Source organism: Paroedura picta, chromosome 1 (assembly GCF_049243985.1).
Source record: "Paroedura picta isolate Pp20150507F chromosome 1, Ppicta_v3.0, whole genome shotgun sequence".
Lineage (NCBI taxonomy): Eukaryota > Metazoa > Chordata > Lepidosauria > Squamata > Gekkonidae > Paroedura > Paroedura picta.
Window position 1 is genome coordinate 78,228,683 of NC_135369.1, and position 22,276 is coordinate 78,250,958.

At 41.1% G+C, this 22,276-nt stretch overlaps 1 protein-coding gene across 4 annotated transcripts in view; it reads left to right on the forward strand.

The window, feature by feature from the left end:
* AHCTF1 (AT-hook containing transcription factor 1) overlaps positions 1 to 22,276 on the forward strand; it is a 70,849-nt gene that overhangs the window by 7,730 nt on the left and 40,843 nt on the right. For all 4 annotated transcript variants that reach the window (XM_077344282.1, XM_077344283.1, XM_077344278.1 and 1 more), the window contains exons 2-11: positions 1,169 to 1,295; positions 3,096 to 3,349; positions 14,151 to 14,331; positions 14,992 to 15,199; positions 16,353 to 16,469; positions 17,283 to 17,367; positions 19,637 to 19,787; positions 20,282 to 20,414; positions 20,505 to 20,686; positions 21,465 to 21,526. In XM_077344282.1, the coding sequence (XP_077200397.1) occupies positions 1,175 to 1,295; positions 3,096 to 3,349; positions 14,151 to 14,331; positions 14,992 to 15,199; positions 16,353 to 16,469; positions 17,283 to 17,367; positions 19,637 to 19,787; positions 20,282 to 20,414; positions 20,505 to 20,686; positions 21,465 to 21,526 (1,494 nt within the window). In that variant the 5' untranslated portion in view covers positions 1,169 to 1,174. The remainder of the gene's footprint in view (positions 1 to 1,168; positions 1,296 to 3,095; positions 3,350 to 14,150; positions 14,332 to 14,991; positions 15,200 to 16,352; positions 16,470 to 17,282; positions 17,368 to 19,636; positions 19,788 to 20,281; positions 20,415 to 20,504; positions 20,687 to 21,464; positions 21,527 to 22,276) is intronic.

A 22,276-nucleotide genomic window follows, 5' to 3' on the forward strand; every position in this document is an offset into this window, starting at 1 on the left:
GATCCCTTTTTACCTCAGAGATGTCCATCATGCAGTCACCATTCTGTCATTTTATCAAACATAACGAAGTTCTCCTGTTCTTTGGGTCCAACTGAAAATTCTAAGACAAGAGCCTTTGGTGGCAGCAAAATTAAGTTGTAAATGCTAAGGTAAGCAAGGAGGCAGCATAACACATTACCTCAGAAAAGGTGTCTTTTCAGGTATTACTTCCACACTGCTACAATTGATACCTTATACTGAGGCTGGCATACTATATAGCTAAGTTCAGAATATGGCATTGGATTGTGTTGTCAGTCCTAGCTCATCTTCCAGCAGTATTTCCACCACCTCCAGCTTGTGCAGCATCCTGGTGCTACTTTTGGTGTTTCTATCACTAAAACCATCTCCATGGCAGTCCCTGCTGCAACACCCATCCGTCCTCCTACTGGAGAGAGAAATTCTCTCCTCCGAGCCCTCTTTAAGGCCTAGCAGTATCTTGGGGCAGGGGTGTATCCTAATGGTAAGTGGCTGGCATGAGGAAGGATGAAGCTTAGGCATAAGTCTTGAAATCCCTGCAGCAGGAGGACAGTAGAGAAGATAAGGAGGCGGTAGAACCAGGTATGCACCCTGCTGTTCAAGCCTTATAATGCACCCTCCCCCAATTTCCTTGTGCCCCCCCCCCCCGGATATCACAATTACATATTCACAGATCAGCAAGCATAGAACCTGTTCTATGCAAGATATGATTATGTTGTAATTGCATGGTTTCTTTTAAGAAAAAATAAGAGTGGTTAGGAATTGCCTTCTAATTCTTTTGTGACTAGTAGGAGAAATTTAAACATCTGTGGAGTACTTGAAATATCAGAAGCCACAGAAAGACATGAGTAGTGAACCTTAGATAGCCCCATCTTTAGTTTCCCTTGTCCCTTTGCATTAGCTTCTTCAGAGTCCATATTCTTCTTCCCAGACATCATCACAAATTCCAAATATTTTATCAATAAAGATCATTGATTTTTTAAAAAAGATACAGTTTGATTGATTCACATACTTATTCTAACAGTAGCATTTAGATTTGTTTGGACACAGTATGTGTAGCTTTAATAAGAAGTACTGTAACCATTTTAGTTTAGGCCAATTGCATAGCATTTATAGCTAATTGCTGAATAAATTTCCTTTTGTGTGTCTGCAGTGAACAATGCGAGACCTGACAGCTCACGTAACCAGCAACCTGTTGCAGTTTCCAGAAGTGACTATACAAGCTCTTGGAGAAGATGAGATAACGCTAGACTCTGTACTTAATGGGACATTCACTGGAGGTAAATTTGAGACTTGAGAGTGAATTTGATGTAATAGCCAATGTAAAGAATGATGTTCTTAACTGGGAAAAGGAAACGGCATCTGTATAGGAAATAGTTTTCTTAAATCCCTGGCAAAGTTAGTGGCCAGCTGTAAGTTGCATGGTCTCGGATGCAGAATAGGACCTTAAGGATTCAAAAAATTAAGTTCTGACAAGATGGAGTTATAGATGGTTGGTGAACTTGAACATTTGGGAAGAGGACAGGTTACAGCTCCTCTAAAGAATGAAATAAACAGCTTGGCCGAGCTCTTTGATTACACAGTGGCCACAATGGCCAGAGGCACTTTTGTTCAACTTTAGCAGGTCATCCTTGTATGCTACCCTTTTACCATAGATGGAACCTTAAGTATAGACTGCTATAATGTAATTTGCATTGTGCCTTATTTGAAAACTTCAGCTAGTGCCTATGCAGCATATATTTGCTTGAGGAAAAGAGCAAATGCATTGGCTTGTCTGTGGTGGTTTAGTTTTTAGGTCCAACTTGTCTTAGGGAGTGACCTGAGTCAGTCAGTGACCAAAGTACTATAGCTTTTGGGAGAACATCCTTTTGTCATCAAAGTCAATGTATACAGCTTTGTCTGGTATTCCATCTTGTGATGTTGTTAGCTCTGTGAATATGTAGCAGGGCTCACTGAATTACAGCACTATCCCATTTGGAATTCCCTTCTCAGGGAGCCTAGATTGGCCCCTTTCTCTTTATGCCTTTATCTGCCGATTTGTTATTTCTCTTTTCAAGGCATTTGCTGGTGCTTTTGAAGTTATAACAAGTTCCCTTTGGGTGATTTTTCTCTGAATGGTGTTGTTTGTAAGACATAATTTCGTCTTGTGTGAGTGACCTGACTGGGGTTGGTATTTTAACTTGCAGCATGCTGGATAAGTGTTCCCTGGTAAATACTCTTAGCATTTTTTTTAAAAGCAATACCAAATGAAATGTTGAGTGCCCAGGGTACTTTTGTGTGTGTGCTGCATTTTGACCTATCATACCTCTGGCCCCAAACTCTGATAGTGAAGTTTGTTGATTTGATGGAACCTGGTAGTTCTACATTCCTGACTCAGAGGTCACTAGCTTATGCTCTCCTGCCCCCCCTCACCTTCACTGTCCATTTCCATGTGTCTGGTAGTCTTGCAAATTGGTCACTGAAAGCTAGCATTAAGTGTATTAAATGTCTTTTTAGTGAATGAATGATGCATGTTTTCCAAGCAGATGATTAGATGTTTGGAGGGGCTGGTTGAACACTTGAGTTTAATATATAATGTACACTGACTTGAAGTGTGACATCTGTTATGGGTAGGTGGGGGATCTGCCTTTGCATTTCATTTAATGTTGCATTAGAGACACTAAAGTGCATCATATTACCTGTACACCTGGACCAATATAACCCTAGAGCAGCATTTCCCATCTGCAAGCAGTATGCAATTGTAATTCAGCTCCTTTCTTATCTTGGTTCCATTGTCCTCTTGGATTTCATGTTGGAAGTTGGGTGCTAATATGGGATGCTTTAAAAGTGCGAATGTGCATGGCAAGGAATGTCAAGACATACTATTTCTTTGTGGAGTGCCATGGTGGTGGGGGGAACTTTCTGGAAGTGTTCTTATGGGGATTATTCCATTCAACCAACCCTAAGTATGCCTATGACTTGATGTATGTAAAAATAATATTATTTTTGAATGTCATTAAAAACTATGCTGGTAGACAATACAATTAAAATATAAGGGAAAATCCTGAATATAAATAAACATTTCTTTAACTTCCATTTAGGGCGAAGTGGGCTGGCTTGCCTGACATGTGGGCCTCAACTTGAAGTAGTAAACACAGTCACAGGAGAGCGACTATCTGCATATCGTTTCAGTGGAGTGAATGAACAGCCACCTACTATCCTTGCAGTGAAAGAGTTTTCCTGGCAGAAAAGAACTGGTTTGCTCATTGGCTTGGAAGAAACAGAAGGAAGTGTCCTATGTTTGTACGACCTTGGAATATCAAGAGTGGTTAAAGCAGTTGTTCTTCCTGGAAGGGTACATGTCTCTTAACTCTAAAAACAAGGTTTCTGTCTTTTTGCATACTGGAGGTATTACCTCAGGGCAATATCTCCTGTGTTTCTTCAGGCTTTCTTCAGTTTAAGTAAATCCAACTGTTTAGTGTTGTGTTCCAAATAAGCTAGCTTCCTCCTCTAGAAATGATTGTTCTCTTAAACATTAATGTATTTATTGTTTGCCTGTCTGGAATTGGAGGAAGATACTGAGATACAAATCTGAACGCTTCTTTGCTAGTGAGGGTGACACAACTTCAGATCTATGTTTGATCATGTCAGCTATTCATGCATAGCAAAACTTGAGGAGGAGGGCACTAAAAGACTCAGTATGCGAGAGGGACAGGGGCAGCCTGACCATTATGGAACATTCTCCCTAGTGAGCTTTTCCTAGCCCCTTCATTCTCAGCCTTTAGGAGAAAGCTAAAGACAGTTTTATTCAGGATATTTAATTAATTTTAATCTGCCTACAGGCAGTTTTAAGGTATTGATTTTAGGCTAATGATTTTATGTATTGTTTTATTGCTGTTAATAATTTACACTTCCTTGAAGTTCTTGAAGACAGTGGTCCGCAACCTTCTTGAGGCTGCGGACCGGTGGCGGCGGGGAGGGCGATCACCCGGCCACGCATGCGCGTTTGTGCCATGCGCTGCTGCACCCCCGCACATGCATGCATGCACGGGGGTGCCGCGCATGCACGTCCCTGCTTCCTTCTCCCCTCCCCCCTCCCAGAAAAAAGCTTGCTGGGCCGCAAGCTAATCGGCTGCTTTTGTGGCCGATTTGCTTGCGGCCTGGGAAGTTTCTTACTGGGTGGGCGGGGGGCGGGGAGAGGGAGCCACCGCTTTAATACCACTGCTTTAAGATAGAAGAGCAACTAATAAATCCGTTCCACTTAATATTTCTGGTAAGAGCTAGGAGGAGGAGCTGGTCTCATGGCTTAAGTGCCACTCAGCGCTTAACACGTGGTCAGGGCGGCTGTCCTGCCTCTGATTGCCTCCTCCTCCAACCGGCTTGCCTGTCTGTCTAGCGGCCAGCCAATTGCCTTCTGTTTCCCACTCCTGACCACCCCCTCCTCCTTCTACCTCCGTCAGAGGCTGCAGATCCTTGCTGCTTGAGAGCTGCCCCTGCTGCCTCTAGCCTGCAGCTTTTCCAGGTCCTGGGGGGAGGGAGAGGCCGTCTGCAGAGTTCTTCTACCTCCCACCTACCCCCAATCTAACACCCGTTATATTCCTGAATAAAATGGGCTTTTTCCCTAGTATTCTAAATAAGTTGCTGGTGAAACTGGAAATGTAATAGGTAAACTGAAGGTTAGTTGTGGGGTCAGAAGGAATTTAAAAGAGCATACGTTTGCCAAAAGGGGAGTCACAGAGCCCATTGCAAACATTGTATCGACAAACCAGAGTTCTGGGACAGGCTGGGGTTTCCTGATGTGCTAAGTGACCTTATGGCTATTTTGGCCTGACCTGAATTTGTGCTCCAATCAGTCTGAGAGTGGCTGGAGTCTCCTTTATCCTTTGCTGTGTGCCTGCTGACTTCTTTTGCTGCCAAGAGCGTTGTTGGCATAGTGTGTGCCTACAGCTTTATTCTCCTAGTCTAGGGTTCTAAATGAGATTATTGTTTATTGCTTTTAGGATTGCTTGTACAAGTAATATGCATCTTGTGACTGTTTTACCAATCACATTTGTTCTTTTCTTTATCATTCCATTATTTACATTTGTTTACTTACTTCAGATTTCTAATTACACTAGGATTTCTTTATGTTTTGTTTTGTGGTCGAGAAAGACAAAAAAGATAAGTTGGAATGCTAAGTTATATTACTGGTTGTGTTCAACCTAATAGTTCAAGTATTTTCCGTTTTGTTTTTTGGAAGAATTGTTTCTTTAGACCAGGGGTAGTCAAACTGCGGCCCTCCAGATGTCCATGGACTACAATTCCCAGAAGTCCCTGCCAGCATTTGCTGGCAGGGGTTTCTGGGAATTGTAGTCCATGGACATCTGGAGGGCCGCAGTTTGACTATCCCTGCTTTAGACCATGGCATTTACAGGGCCAGTGGAAAGAACAGCCTGGAGATTTTAGGGCTTCTGTTGGTCACAGACAAATCTCACCAAGTACATAGAACATTTTCAATGTCCATATCTGGTTATGAGAGCATACTTTTGTATCTGGCTGCATTCAGTTCCATACTTTATTATTTATTATTTTTATTTATGCTTGTATTTATCGACTGCCACTCCCAAACAATTGGCTCATGGTGATTCACAACGAGGTCCACAAGGACCACTGCAATAAAAATCCATTAAAATACATAAAACCATAGCAACAACCCATATCGACAATAATGGCGGAATAACCAACTGTTTCTGTCCCCCTACCCACCCCTGGCTGATGACAACAGGCCACAGAAGTCCACAGGGATCTACCTTTGATCTCAGGAAAAACTGGCCATGCCCTGGTGACCACAGCATGGCCTCCCAGACCCATACAGGGGCCTGTACAGAGAGGGACCAGATCTTCCTATGGCTGTTATTTTGAACTTTTCCTGTTTACTTTCTAAACTGCAAAGAAATGCTCAGTGTCTTCATCAGGGCTAGTTGATTTAACCCTGATTAACTCACCCTGGTTTTAAATACTTCCAGAAGTGTATACTGATTGGTTGCTAGAATCATGAAATGCACTGAACTATAAAAACAGTACATAGAAACAAAAAATAAAGCTTTTAATGCAGCCCTACTGTGTTAAGTTACTGTTGTTGATTTAGAAACTGATAGGATGCATTGCTTATTTTTAGATAAATATTACAGTGTGCCATGATATAGGTGAGTTTATTATTAAAGTGGAGAGCCAATGAGTTTGTGTTTGGAATCAGCTAGGTTTTTCTTCTTTGCAATGGTTAATCAGCAGATTGGTATCATAGCTAGGAGCACCTTGTGTGAGCTCCATCTGATTTGCCAGCTTTCTCCTTACTTAGACTCAGCTGATCTGGCCATGTTGATTCATGCTTCTGTAATGCAATTGTATTACTGTGGCGCTGTCCTTGAAGACAACCTAACAATTTCATATGGTGCAGAATATGGTAGCTCGGCTATCGTTAGTCACTGGGAACAGTTGCCCATTTTGAAGCAGCTATATTGGTTATCAGTGTGATTCTGAGTTAAGTTACAAACTTTCATGACTCTCATTATGACCTAAGTTCTGGTTGATGCCAGACAGGCCACCCTAAATGGTGGGTAGCCAACAGATTCCTGCCTGATTATCATAGCTGGTTAACAAGGACATATTGAAGGAGACAGTCCTTCTTTTCAAGCCCTTCATGGACTGTGAATGTGGGATTTTCTTACCTCTTCCTTGAACCAGCAGACTTTTGAAAAGCTGACTTCTCCTGAACAGCATATGATAAGACATGGTATGATGCTGCAAAAAAAGATAATTGAGTTACATTCTGCCAGTGGAGTTTCTGTTGATAAACAGGCTTTGTGGCAAAAAAATATGAGAACAATGGATCCACAAATGATTTACCATCATTGCTACCCCCTGTAACATGTCTATTGGGCTCCTGTGACTTGGAGCATCAGCTTTTCGGAGGTCTTGGGAAGCTCCTGGGGAAGTGAGAAGATTGGTTAGATTTATATATGTATTTTTTTTAGAGCCTCTTGTGGCGCAGAGTGGTAAGGCAGCCGTCTGAAAGCTTTGCCCATAAGGCTGGGAGTTCAATCCCAGCAGCCGGCTCAAGGTTGACTCAGCCTTCCATCCTCCTGAGGTCGGTAAAATGAGTACCCAGCTTGCTGGGGGGTAAACGGTCATGACTGGGGAAGGCACTGGCAAACCACCCCGTATTGAGTCTGCCATGAAAACGCTAGAGGGCGTCAACCCAAGGGTCAGACATGACTCGGTGCTTGCACAGGGGATTCCTTTACCTTTTTATATATGTATTTTATTTTTGAATTTCTATTCCACCACCCACAGCAACGCCGTCTTGGGCGGATCACAGCATCAAACCTAACATAAAAACCCCATTGGCGATTCATAGGATTCAGTCCTCTGTCTTTGTTTAACCAAGGTATTTCTGTGGTGAAATTTAATTGTGTTCAGGTTGATTTACATTGATTCAGATACCATAATTATCCAGCATGCAGCTTTATGAAAATGATTTAACAGTAACTTTGACCTTAATAAACAAAGGGAGGAGAGTGGGGCTTACATCTTAAAAATTACTCTTAGTCCTTTTGGTAAAATATATTTATAGAATCATAGAGTTGGAAGGGGCCATACAGGCCATCTAGTCCAACCCCCTGCTCAACGCAGGATCAGCCCTAAGCATCCAAGAAAAGTGTGTATCCAACCTTTGCTTGAAGACTGCCAGTGAGGGGGAGCTCACCACCTCCTTAGGCAGCCTATTCCACTGCTGAACTACTCTGACTGTGAAATTTTTTTTCCTGATATCTAACCTATATCGTTGTACTTCAAGTTTTAAACACATTACTGCGTGTCCTCTCCTCTGCAGCCAACAGAAACAGCATCCTGCTCTCCTCCAAGTGACAACCTTTCAAATACTTAAAGAGGGCTATCATGTCCCCTCTCAACCTCCTTTTCTCCAGGCTGAACATTCCCAAGTCCCTCAACCTATCTTTATAGGGCTTGGTCCCTTGGCCCCAGATCATCTTCGTCGCTCTCCTCTGTACCCTTTCAATTTTATCTATGTACTTCTTGAAGTGAGGCCTCCAGAACTGCACACAGTACTCCAAGTGTGGTCTGACCAGTGCCGTATACAATGGGACTATGACATCTTGTGATTTTGATGTGATGCCCCTGTTGATACAGCACAAAATGGCATTTGCCTTTTTTACCGCTGCATCACACTGCCTGCTCATGTTTAGTTTACAATCCACGTACCCCCAAGGTCTCGTTCACACACAGTGTTACCTAGAAGCGTATCCCCCATCCAGTAGGCATGCTTTTCATTTTTAGGACCCAGCTGCAGAACTTTACATTTATCTTTATTAAATTGCATCTTGTTCTCATTTGCCCATTTTTCCATTGTGTTCAGATCTTGTTGAACTCTGTCTCTATCTTCTGGAGTATTTGCCAGTCCTCCCAATTTGGTGTCATCTGCAAACTTGATGAGTAGTCCCTCCACCCCCTTATCTAGATCATTAATAAATATGTTAAAAAGTACCGGGTCGAGCACCGAGCCCTGAGGTACCCCGCTACTCACCTCTCTCCAGTCTGATGAAACACCATTGACAACAACTCTTTGAGTGCGGTTCTCTAACCAATTCCCTATCCACTTAACTATCTGAAAATCCAGATTGCAGTCCTTCAACTTATCCATCAGAACATCTTGGGGAACCTTGTCAAAAGCTTTACTAAAATCCAAGTAAACAACATCAACCGAATTTCCCTGATCTAGCAAACCTGTTACTTGGTCAAAAAAGGAAACCAGGTTGGTCTGGCAGGACCTGTTGGAGACAAATCCATGCTGACTTCCTTGGATCACCAAATTGTCCTCCAGATGTTTGGAGATCGCTCCCTTTAATATCTGCTCCATTATCTTACCCACAACAGAGGTCAGACTCACTGGTCTGTAGTTTCCCGCGTCATCCTTCCTCCCTTTTTTGAAGATCGGAATAACATTTGCTCTATTCCAGTCCTCCGGGGCATCTCCAGTCCTTAAAGAGGTCCCGAAGATGATGGACAAGGGCTGTGCAAGTTCTCTGGAAAGTTCTTTGAGCACTCTCGGGTGCATTTCATCCGGACCAGGGGATTTGAACTCATCCAGTGCAGCTAAATGCCTCTCGACAACCTCTCTATCCATGTTAACCTGCCACCCAGACACTATCCTTTGGCTACGGCCAGCTCTAGATGTGCCTAAACACTTTGACCTGTGGGAAAAAACAGATGTAAAATAGGTACTAAGCCTTTCCGCTTTCTCTGCATCCTCCGTTAGAGTTTGTCCATCCGCACCCAACAGTGGGCCTATTGCCTCCTTTACTTTACGTTTGCTCCTCACATAACTGAAAAATCTTTTCTTGTTACAATGGGCTTTCCTGGCCAATCTTACCTCACTCTCAGCTTTGGCCTTTCTGATGATTGAGCTACAGTGCCTAGTAACCTGTAGGTACTCTTCTTTAGAGCTCTTTCCTTCCCTCCATTTCCTGAACATTTTCCTTTTCTTTCTTAGTTCCTCTTGAAGTTCTCTGTTCATCCAAATAGGCTTCTTAGAGCTCCTGCAGTGTTTTCGTCTTTCTGGGATAGTCATTGATTGAGCATGCAATAGCTGTTTGAGTAGCGCCCACCCTTCACATGCTCCCTTCCCTTCCAGCATTCTCGTCCATGGTATGACACTCATCATGTCTGAGTTTATTAAAGTTTGCCCTACGAAAATCCAACATCCGCGTCTGGCCACAAGATTCCTTGGCTCCCCATCTCAAAAGGAATTCTATGAGGACATGGTCACTTCCCCCTAGGGTCCCCACCTCCTTCACCTCATCCACCAACTCTTGCCTGTTGGTCAGTATTAAGTCCAGTATGGCTGAACCTCTTGTGGGTTCATCTACCATTTGATAAATGAAATTGTCAGCCAGGCAGGTCAGAAAGTTGCATGACCGAGGACGCTTCGCAGAGTTTGTTTCCCAGCACACATCTGGGAAATTGAAGTCACCCATGATGACAAGGTCCTGCCGCTTGGATATTTTCTCAAGCTGCTCACAAAGTGCAGCATCCACATCCTCTCGTTGGTCAGGCGGTCGGTAGCAGACACCAACCACCACACTGTTAGTTTTCCCCTCGCTTATTTTCACCCAGATGCTTTCCACTGTAGATATGCTCTCCTTCACTAGAATTTCCTGACAGGTAAGCCCTTTCCTCACATACAGTGCCACTCCTCCATCTCTTCGATCTATTCTGTTTTTTCTGAACAGTCCATATCCATCCACCATTACATTCCAGTCATGAGAATCATTCCACCAAGTTTCAGTGATGCCTACTACCTTTCCATCAGCATGAGAAGTTCCAGCTCTTCCTTTTTATTGCCCATGCTTCGGGCGTTAGTATAAAGACATCTGAATCCTTTTACTTTTGGTTCCCTATGAGCTGGCCTTGCCGGTTGGGCTGCCCCTGATCGTTCTCCTTCCTTACACTCCCTATGTTGATAGTCTCCTTCCCCTTGTGGCTTTAGTTTAAAGCTCTCCTGATGAATCTCCCCAGGTTCCTGCCAAACACATTCTTCCCCAGTTTTGATAAGTGCAGTCCATCAGGTGCTAGTAGGCCTTCCTCAAGAAAGCCTATCCCATGGTCCCAGAAACCAAATCTCTCCTGCCGGCACCAACTACGCAGCCAGTGATTCACCTCCATTATCTTCCTCTCCCGACGCATTCCTCTTCCCTTGACAGGCAAGATTGAAGAGAATACCACTTGTGCCCCCATTTGCTTGAGCTTCCTCCCCAGATCTTGATAGTCTTTTTTAATAGGAGCGATGGTATTCAGGGACATGTTAATTGTTCCCACATGGACAAATGGGTAGCGATCCGTAGATTTGAGGAGTTTGGGCAGCCGTTCTGAAACATCTTTAATTTTCGCCCCTGGCAAGCAACACACCTCTCGGGTTAGGGGGTCGGGCCCAGCTACATGGCGATCCATTCCTCTTAGCAGGGAGTCTTCAATTACCAGTACTCTTTTTTATTTCTTCTCAACTCCATTTCCTTCTGTCCCCGTGGCCTCTTCCCTTTGTCTTAGACTTTTTTGGGGGACCTCTTCCCTGGTTGACCCTTGCACCTCCTCTGCAAGGGCGTGAAATCTATTCTGGACCTCCAAAGACAACGAGAACTGTCTCGCTCTTCGCCATTGAGTCTTTTTCCGAACTGTCTGCAGAGGCTCCCTAGTGTGGTCAATCTCCTTATCCTCTTCAGGATTGGCTGTATTCTCTTTATTCCGAGTTGCAGGGCTCTGGTCTATGAACTCCTCCCCTTTCTTACTATGGGTCAGAGTAGTAATTCTGTTTTCTAATCCCCTAATCTTTTCCTCCAAAAGTCTTACCAGCTTACACTTGGGGCAACTGTAGTCCACTTTGTCTTCTAGGAGGAAGGAATGGGAAGGCGACTGTAAGCCGCTTTGAGCCTCCTTCGGGTAGGGAAAAGCGGCATATAAGAACCAACTCTTCTTCTTCTTCTTCTCAATCATGTCACACTTACTGCAGATGATGGGATGAGTGTCCTGGAGGTCCATTGTAATGTCTAGGCAGTGCAAGTACTAGGGAAATATAATCTACTGATTCTAATTGCTCGGCCAAGAACCCCAGGCTAAGAGCCTCTGGCGAGGAGCAGCCCTTTTTAATCCTCCCAACAATTACCCAGCAATCACCTCATCCAGTCAGTACAATCACCTCATCCAGTCAGTACAATAGCCTCACCTGGTCAGCAGCAACTCTCCCCAGAAGATCTCTCCCCAGAAGATCTCTCCACCTGCTCTCAGTTGTCTGAGCTCTGCCTCTGGTCAGCAGCAACTCTCACCAGTAGCTCTCTCCACGTGCTCTCAGTTGTCTGAGCTCTGACAAATGCTATTTTAAGAAAAGAGCCTCTTGTGGCGCAGAGTGGTAAGGCAGCAGACATGCAGTCTGAAGCTTTGCCCATGAGGCTGGGAGTTCAATCCCAGCAGCCGGCTCAAGGTTGACTCAGCCTTCCATCCTTCTGAGGTCGGTAAAATGAGTACCCAGCTTGCTGGGGGGTAAACAGTAATGACTGGGGAAGGCACTGGCAAACCACCCCGTATTGAGTCTGCCATGAAAAGGCTAGAGGGCGTCACCCCAAGGGTCAGACATGATCCTGTGCTTGCACAGGGGATACCTTTATCTTTATCTTAAGAAAATAATATCAAAAAAAGTAAAGGGATTAGGGTGCCTGAATTACTGCTGCAATTTCTTTCTGACTGCTGCCAAGACCTGTGTAGGCAAGTTCATTTGGAATCCCAATAGACATATTCATTTGCTTGTTACATTTTTTCTCTGTTGGGTTGAGTTTTCTTCACCATTTTAGATCATCAAAATGAAAACATCTTGAAAATGCAAGATCTGGTTGGTACCATTGGGAAGAAAAACAAGCAAATGAAGAGGATGAGAGAAGGAACTGTTTATGTCTAAAAGTGAGAATTAGATGAGAAATTAATTCATTAGAAAACACTTTGAGGTCTGGGTGACAAAAACTGCATTGATTTTTAATGAATTCTTTCTTCAGTGTACAGGCAAATTTTCATCACCAGTTCATTTAAAAGGATTGTAACTTTCAGAACTTTGGATACATTATATTGTTATTGGTGGTACTCTAGTGATCCAATGTAGTACTTACTTGACATGCCTAAATTACAGAAATGTATCCTAGAATAAGAAGTATTTTAAAATAGCCCAACCTTTAGTTTCCATCAAATATAATTGACAGATCATTTTAGCTTTAACTTAGAACAAGAATTCTAGTTTCACTTTATTCTCCCACTTTGTAAAATGCGTGCTTTAATAGTGTTTTTTTTTAATGGTATTAGCCAAAAATTGTATTTTATATTAACCCAAGTTCTAGGCTTATACATCAACCCTTACCTTGTCTGGTTGTATAATATTTTAAATTGAATCCTGTCAGCTGTCAAACATTCCATTTCCCTCTGGAAGCCATGTGAAATTAAGTTGTCTAGAATTAGTGATATAATCTCATTTTCACAATTATGGAGATTCCATTTTCTGACAAACAGCAGATCTACTGGTATAAGTTTCTTCATGCTTTAAGAAGGTGGAAAAGGAAGTTCACAAACCCAAGGCCTGCTCCCAATTTAGATTAAATACTAAAACCCAAGTAACATATAAGACTGCACTTTGATTTCTAAATGATATAGGGGAAACAGCAACTGATACATTGAAGTCAAGGAAGGATTGTTTGGTTTCCTCCCTTCTGTTTTTTGTTAGTTTGCTTTGCAGACCCAGTGATACGTTCTGTGAAACAGAGACTCTTCACTGATTCTGTGACAGAAAACTTTTTGTTTTGTGTGTGTGTTTTTTGAAGGACTAAGATTTGTAAATAGGCAGAATCCGGATAGTGGTGGTATATGCAGAAAGAAAATTATTTCATGGGAAGGGGAATATGTCCAGTCAGTGATGGCTTCTATACAACACGGTAGTTTAATAGACCTTTGGTTAGCTGGTGATCAGAAATTTCAAAAAGGCTTAACTCTGTCTATGTATATAAGCTAATGTAGTTGATATACAGGCTGGAATGACATGTATCAAATCTCGTTAGCTTCAGAATGATTTTAAATAGCTCTAGAAATTTCTTAGCCATTGAAATAAGCTGCCATTCTTATCTACCGCACTGAAACTGTATTTTCTAAATGTTAACCCCATGATCCAAACGGCTGAAGAATTAATGCAATCCTGTTTGTCATTTTATGAGCACCTGAGCAATATAACACGTTGGTTTGAATCACAGAGAGAACTTTTTCTGTGATATAATTTTTGATGCTGTTTAGCTAGCATTCTAGTACTTACATACACTTCTGTTTCCCCTGCTTAGGAAATAGGCAGAACAGTTATTTGGTTATGCCCAGGCGCTAGACAAACCTTCTTACTGTGCTAAAAATAAAAGTAAGCAGGACCACTTTTGTGCAGCTTCTCATGGTATATTGGGACCTTTAGTGCAATCCTAAACTTTCCAAGACTGCAGTGTTGGAGTACAACAATATAACAAACAAGCTAGACTACTTGTATAATTTTACAGTTCAGTAATCCTCTTAAATAACACTTTGTTTTCTTATAGGTTACTGCAATAGAACCCATAATTAACCATGGAGGAGCCAGTTTGACAACCCAACACTTACACCAGAGTCTCAGGTGGTTGTTTGGTGTGGCAGCTGTGGTTACAGATGTTGGACATGTCCTTCTGATTGATCTTTGTTTAGATGACTTGTCATGTAACCAGAGTGAAATAGAGGCATCTGGTAAATCCAGTTTACTTTTCTCTATAATATTTTGCTTGCATCTTTAAAAACAAAGTAGCTAAATTTTGTAGAACATTACTAGTATTCTAGCTAATGTCAGAGGGAATGTGGCTAGGCAGTTTGTCTATTCTCCTAAAATTAAGCTTGTCTCCAGTTGGATGACTGTCTCCTACCAACCTGTACAGTTCATATATGTTTCTTTTTGTGGGTGGGGTTATTGGTAGTGAAAACATCACACTAGTCTGCACCATAGTACATAATAATCCTATTATATTAGTTACCTCTCACATTCAGTTCTTCTAGAATATTCAGACTAATAATTATTATACTGTTTAAATAGCACTTGGATTGTTCAAAGCACTTCATGTTTATAATACTAATATTTACAACATCCTTGTGGGGTATGCAGATATTGCAAATGTATGAACTAAGTTTGGGAATACTGCTTAGCCATACTATGTTGCACTAGATAAAATGAGATTTAGATCTGTAGCCTCACATAGCACAGCCAGTCTCATGTACAAGCTATGCCATCTAATGAATCCTCTGAAATACCTAATAATGTATGCTTTGTTTGCTGAACTATATATATTTTAAAATAATGTACTTTTATAGCATGGCTTAATGTTGAATTTATGTTGCAATATACTATGTGTGCAGACCTAGAAGTTATCACCGGAATTCCGCCTGAAATACCACAAATAAGGGACACCATCACAAGGAGAGGTCGGCATCTTTGTTTCCAACTACTGAACCCATCCGGAACTGCTGTGAAAACTCTCTCATATATACACAGGATCAACCAATTGGTCGTGGGGTGTTCTGATGGTTACCTCTCACTATGGAACATGAAAACTTTGAAGAAAGAGTAAGTATACTTATATGAGACATGGCTACATTTAATAAATTTGAAATTGACATTTCTAATGATGCATTAATTGTAGTTCTTGAATTCATTATTGTAGTAAGGTTGTAGTAGTAAGCTTACATGAGGCTTCTATAAATTGTACGAGTGACATATGAAATAGTCTTGTTTTATTTAAGGGCCATTTTAAGATGACAACATTGAAATAATTGGGATTGGATATGATACCCTGTGCATGGTGTTCCACTCACAGAATGGAACTTTCTCACGTTTTCACTCTCTCTGCAATGCACTGCACCACCCTGAAAGAGCACTGGGTACAATGTAGGTTGTCTGCCATGGTAGAGGACATTAACAAAAATGGTCTCCCTTTCCCCAATGGAGAGTAAGTTTTGCACCTGACCTGTTGACATTTAGCTGTTTTGTCCCCTGACATTCTGAAATATTCTGAACAGTTGGATGAACACACGTACATGAAGTTTCCTTCCCTATCAGACCATTGATAAGGCTGTGAAACAGCTAAGTATTAACAATAAGTATTAATAATAAATTAGGTGATTAATGGGACTGACATACAACTGTATGCTTATTTATAAAGTAGGAAATATTGATTGCTAAAATTATTTAAATAAAATAGCCTTTCTATGCTCTTAGGGCAGTCATTCCCAACCAGGAATCCAGGGACCCTGAGGGTCCCTGATGAGTATGCAGGGGATCTGTGATTGATTCACACACACCATGATTTACCTGTGAGGAAACCTCCCCAGGATCCTCCAGCTGCCAAGTTACCCCCCCCCAATCTATTTGGCCCTTCAGTGGCTGAACCTCCAGTGTCCCATCCATTGGCCATCAGGAGGTTCCCCAGCAGGATGAGAACTCCAGGAGCTCTCCTCCATTAGCTGGTTTCTGATGCAAAATGCTTCGTTTCCTCTGCTAGTATCAAGTCAAATTCTGCAATTGTTTATTTCATTTATAGTCTCCCTTTCTCCCCACTGGGTACCCTTTTTATCCTCAACATGGAGCCAGTGTATGTTAGGTGGATTTGTGTGCAATACATAACAAAAGTGTTTCCAGTGTACTATCAGTATGTAGTCTCCAGTGCACTGAAGAAACAGATCGGTAGATGTTTTTCATCTTTTTCTCTTCTTGTATCTAGATACCACTCCCAGTTAGAAGGAGGTAGGATTCCAGTCTATGCTGTGACTTTTCAGGAACCTGAAAATGATCCCCGCAATTGTTGTTACTTGTGGGCTGTTCAGTCAACACAAGAAAGGTGAGTGAAAATTGACAGTTTTAGTCTTAACAACAGATTTTGTTGTTTTTTTCTAGGTGCTATACATATTCGCTTATCTGATTAAGTTAAATGCATGAAAGGGTTTTTTTTAAAGAACCTCAGTCTTTATCTGCATTTTTGAATTTTGCTAAAAGCTTAACTTGTACATTTAGTTGTGCAGTGAGTTTGCAGCAGTCAGTTTCGGTCTTCTGTGTTTCCCTGAAACTATATTGTGTTCTTTTTAATCTGAGTTGGTGCTGTTTCAATACTGTGTCATCTCAGTTATCTCCTACCCTATGTTTTTGCTTTACTACCAATGTTAATTTTAGCTCTTAATATTTTATTGATTTTAGCTGATCTCCCTGCGCTTCTTTGGGAGCATTCCAGCTAGGAGTATAGCTCAGAAGATTGAATATTGCAGCCTTTTTAAACAGTTTTGAGTCACTCAATGCCCCTGAGATCGAAATTAAAGAGTTATACTAAGCCTTATTTTGCAGTGCTGTTTCCTCCTAAATGTGTACAGATCTCTTGTGTGGGGGACTATATAAAGTTCTTCCAGCAATAACCCATGGTTGTGCAGATCAACTTCCTCAGTTAAAATGACTAGGTGTTTTGATCCAAGCAAGAGATTTCTGTGTGAACTCCTGCAACCAAGACAGCTGGATAAAGATGACAGATTGTGGCAGGGGATTAAGACTGTGGTTTACATGGTTAATGTCCTTAAATTATAATGATGGCTGCTTTCATTCTGCAGTTTTAGGTGCTTTTGTTAGTCAGCTTCTTGACTGAAACTTGTGATTTATTTTATTTTAGTGAAGGGGATGTTGTCAGTTTACATTTGCTGCAGTTGGCCTTCAGTGACAGAAGACGTTTGGCATCAGGACAAATCATGTATGAGGTAAAGCATTCTATAATAAAGTACTATTTTTATTGGACATGATGGTGAAATAGAAGCTCCAGTGGTGCTGCAGTATAGTCTTAATTCCCTATTCCTGCTAATCAGAAACAATTGGAATAAGGCGATTTGGAGTTTAGGGAGACAGGTTTCACTTTTATTAGGCTCACTGGAATATCTGTATTATTTTCACATGCTGGTTAACTTCTTTGTTTTATATACTGCTTTTATTGAATTTATTTAGAAAACTTTTAATAGCTGTTATTCACAGTTTGCAGTTTTATAAAGAAAAACTGTTCTGTATAATGAAACCTTTGTCGGTTAGCTCTGTATAATTGACACAAGCAAGAAATATACTTTCTACTGATGTCACTAATTCTCATTCCTGCCACATTATCTCCTTGTTGCATTGAATATATACAGATAAGCAGCTGCACAATAACTTGTGCTTGGAAGTTAAACTCCTGGAGTGTACATTAAAGGCCATTTCAAAAAATGTGTTGTCATGAGGAGGGTGCAGGAAATACAGCTCATTATAGTGTGCTTAAGCCATATTTGGTTGCTGTTATACCTTGGGGAGTCTTGACACAACCACTGTGCTCTTTTGATAAGGAGAATGCACATATGAAACTGGAGTTCTCCAAAGAGCCAAACACACAGAATCAGTTCCAGTTGTAATATCAGAGTTGGCTGTTGAAATGTATAAATTGAAGTGATTAGCTAGTCCTTGATTCTGCCTTCCAGGCATGCTTCATTTCTCTTCATAGAGCTTTCCCATCTTCTGCAACTTTATATTTGTTCACTTTAACTTAAACAAAACATGCTGGCAAATCTAGAAGAATTCATTCCCTTACAAGTAGTTTGCCTAACAAAGTAAGTGGAGTTTCTCATAACTCTTAAGACCTCACAATGTCTTCTTGTTGCTTATTCTGTGTATATCATATCTAGGGCTGAGTACATTTAGCAATAATTGATCATTGTGGGTCTTCCCTATACAAACACCAAAGAGAATCAAAATGACATGGTGGTAAAGCTCTTCTCCAAACTCGGAAGGAATATTGGGACTATTGATAGCCAAAAACAACATTTATTGAGGGGAATTATGAATTCAAGCAGCTAGAATACCATCAAGCAATAGTAGAACGTCCACATTAACAACAAATACTACAGATACACACATTGTGCAGAGTATTCCCCAGAAGGAGGCCAGTGTGGTATATTGGTTAGAGAGGATTGGAGTAGGATTTGGAAGTCTCAAGGCCTGATCTCCAGTCTGACTTCAAAGACTGGTTTGACATGTGTAGCTGTCCTAATCTACTTGACCTGCAGGATACTTTGGATGATGGTTGGCTCCTTCATGACACTTACTGGACACTTTTAGTGCTTACCTTGACCAGGGCCTGCTTTTGAAATATTAGAGGCCTCAATTAGTTTTATCTGGCCTTCTGGTCCACAGAATTGACTAAGGTCCATTTTATGTATAGGAGCTAACTCTTGTTTTTAATAATCTTTGTAATTCTTGTATTTTATATATGCCGTTTTTATTTCATGCCTGACCATTGATAAAGGTGGTAACGCCAATCAGGGCAAAACTGGCTAAACTCTGATTGGCCCTATTCCAACTTGGACAGGTGAACACGTCCCACCCCCTAGGCTGTTTCAGAAATATATAGAGGAACAACAACAATGGATAAGGATGGCGTTCTCCTCTGAGAAAAAAAGATAATGTGTCCGCAGCACTTTCTGAGACAGTAATAATATGGTAGTTTTTTAGGGGGAGGGGGTTGTGATGAAGTATCTTGATTAGTGGTGGAAATACCTTAGTTAATGGTACACAGCATCATTCAGGAGCTGCTGTTGTCCATAGTAAATATGATGAGATCAGGTAGAGCTAAAAAATGAAGGCTTCACAATAAGTATACTGCCTGTGCTCTTAATGTGAATACTGATTACTTCTGTGTCACTTGAAGTTCAGCAAATCTTTTCATAAGCTGTTATTGGACAGAAAGCCTAATCTATCAAATACAAGACGTTTAAGCAATTTTAGAAATGTGAAAACTGTCAACAGTTGACACTATACCTGTGCTTTTGTGTAGATTAAGAAGTCCCTCAGCCCTTTTGCTTATATAATTTACCTTACAAAGGTAAAGGTCGCTATGATCTTAGGAAATATCATAATTAGAATAGTAAGTCCTATTCATAAAAACATGGAACCTTAAAATTCTGCTAGTCTGAATTCTGCGTATTTATTTCATGTAATCACTTATTTCAGGGTTTGGAATATTGTGAAGAAAGGTACAACTTAGACCTTACGGGAGGTGTTTTCTCTTTGAGAGGACAGACAAGCAACACCAAATTGATTGGCTGTCAGACTATAGAAAAATTTCGAAGTCACGTTGATAGAGAAGATGGTATTAATGAAGGTTGGTACAAGCTGTAATTAAATTGTGATTTGGCACAGATAGTTGCTTGCTTAACTTCTGTTGACTCTCATGCATGGACTTCATTTGAAAACTTCCCAGTCTGATCAAGCATCAATTGCCTGTCCTGTTGGAATGCAGGTGTTGTGGGAAATTGTAGCTTTTTTCCTCCTTACAAACTTGAATCCTAAACTGTGGTTTAACCACAGAGTTACAGAGCCTAATTTATAAGGGGGAAACACCAATTTCTTGAGACATGTATCCAGATGTTAAAGCAAATGAAACCATGATCAAAGTGTGTAGCTCTGCACAAGAAGGAAGGAATCAACACACATGAGTCCAATAGTATTGCATGTTATAATTTTAGAAATCTTCATGGATCTTTTGTTAACGTTCCTGTGTGAATTAAAATGAGGGCAAGGTGTAGTCTGCAAAATTGTATTTATGTAATTCGTAACTGGCAACCTTTTTTACACCCCTGTCATCTTTTTTTCTAGTCATATCACCTGACACAAGTGTCTCAGTCTTCAGCTGGCAAGTGAACACATATGGTCAGGGGAAACCCTCTACCTATTTAGGTATATTTGACATGAATCGATGGTACCATGCTCAGATGCCAGACTCATTAAGGTAGGAACTGGCAGTTTTTCCTAACATCACACATCTGTTTTGAAACTTTTCAATTAGTATAACTCCTTAACTATTGTCTCTTTTCTTAAGGCCAGGGGAATTTCTGCATAATTGTCCCTATTTTGCATTATGGTCTCTGGACACTGTGGTGAGCATGATCAATCCACATCATATCTTGGATGTCTTGGTAAATGAACGAAGCTTAAGTCGTGGTATACCTCCATCATATCCTCCACCTGAACAGTTTTTTAACCCAAGCACCTATAACTTTGGTAGGCATTTTTTTTTTGGCAAAATGTGCTTCTATTAGAAACATATTGAAAATGAGCACTAAGAGTTGAAATATATATCATTTTAGCAGTTCTGGTTGGTGCTGTTCCACAGCCTTTCCAGATCATTGCTTGCCCAATACTTAAAACATCCGTGTTTGGCTGATGCAGGGATTTCAAGCATCTTCCTCCTTACTGATGTGTCATTAGCAAAGAGACCTTTCCCCAACACTCAGGTCTGATTGTGTGAACATCCAAGCTAGCCCAAGTAACATCTCTAATGACAAGAATGCTCCCTATAGATTTCAAGCATGTTGAAATAGCTTTTAAAGAATGACTTTATTCATTTATATCCTACTTTTCTCTCTGGTGGAAACTAAAGAGACTTGCTTTCCTCTTCTTTTTATTCTCACTACAACCCTTTGAGGTAGATTGGGCTGAGAGAGCATGACTGGCCCAAAATCACCCAGCAAGTTTCTGTTACACAAGTGGGGAATCAATTCCTGGTCTCCAAGAGGGTATAAGATGCTTGATGCAAGTATAGTGGGTTCTCTAACTTGTGTAGATACCCTTTCTGTATCCTTGTGCAGTATAATATAATGGGATCTTCTTTAATACAATTAGCATAAAATTAGTTATGGTTCAAATCACATTTTGTGTAACCTACATGTTGGCTATTGTTAGAAACAAACAAAACTAATAAGGATCTTGAATTTTTATATATTGTCAGTATTTCGTTTTGCTAGCAATGAGAATTCTAATTAAATTCTTTCTTTTTTAGATGCCACTTGTTTGTTGAACTGTGGAGTTATACACATAACTTGCACAGGGTTTCAAAAGGATGTAAGTGTTTTTTCCCCTTCTCTTTTAGTCTCTTTCTGGAGGGTTCTAATTGTTTATATTATTTCCCCACACAAATGTTATTGTAGATCAAATTGTTACCTTGACAGTTTTATCTGTAAGGTATCTAATAGGTCACCAACAATTGATACAAGAAAGGAGAAGGAAAAACATGTGCTGTATTTATTTCTATACCACACGTGTATTTGAAGTGTTTTTAGAATTCTAACAATTGCAAAATGCAGTATGCTGCAGTTGTTATTCCCGATCATAGGCACCTGCAAATCACTAAGGTAAAGGTAAAGGTATCCCCTGTGCAAGCACCGAGTCATGTCTGACCCTTGGGGTGACGCCCTCTAGCGTTTTCATGGCAGACTCAATACGGGGTGGTTTGCCAGTGCCTTCCCCAGTCATGACCGTTTACCCCCCAGCAGCAAGCTGGGTACTCATTTTACCGACCTCGGAAGGATGGAAGGCTGAGTCGACCTTGAGCCGGCTGCTGGGATTGAACTCCCAACCTCATGGGCAAAGCTTTCAGACGGCTGCCTTACCACTCTGCGCCACAAGAGGCTCTGGCAAATCACTAGCAGGCTGATTTATCATTTAATCCTGATTTGAAAGTAAGAGAACAAATCACATACCATTTCCACACTTGGAACGTTGCTGCTCTGGCCCCCATACAAGAGCCCAAATCCGGAACAGACAAAGTGCGCCGAGCCAAATGCTCCTTCATGTGGGAACATAAAGAGGCAG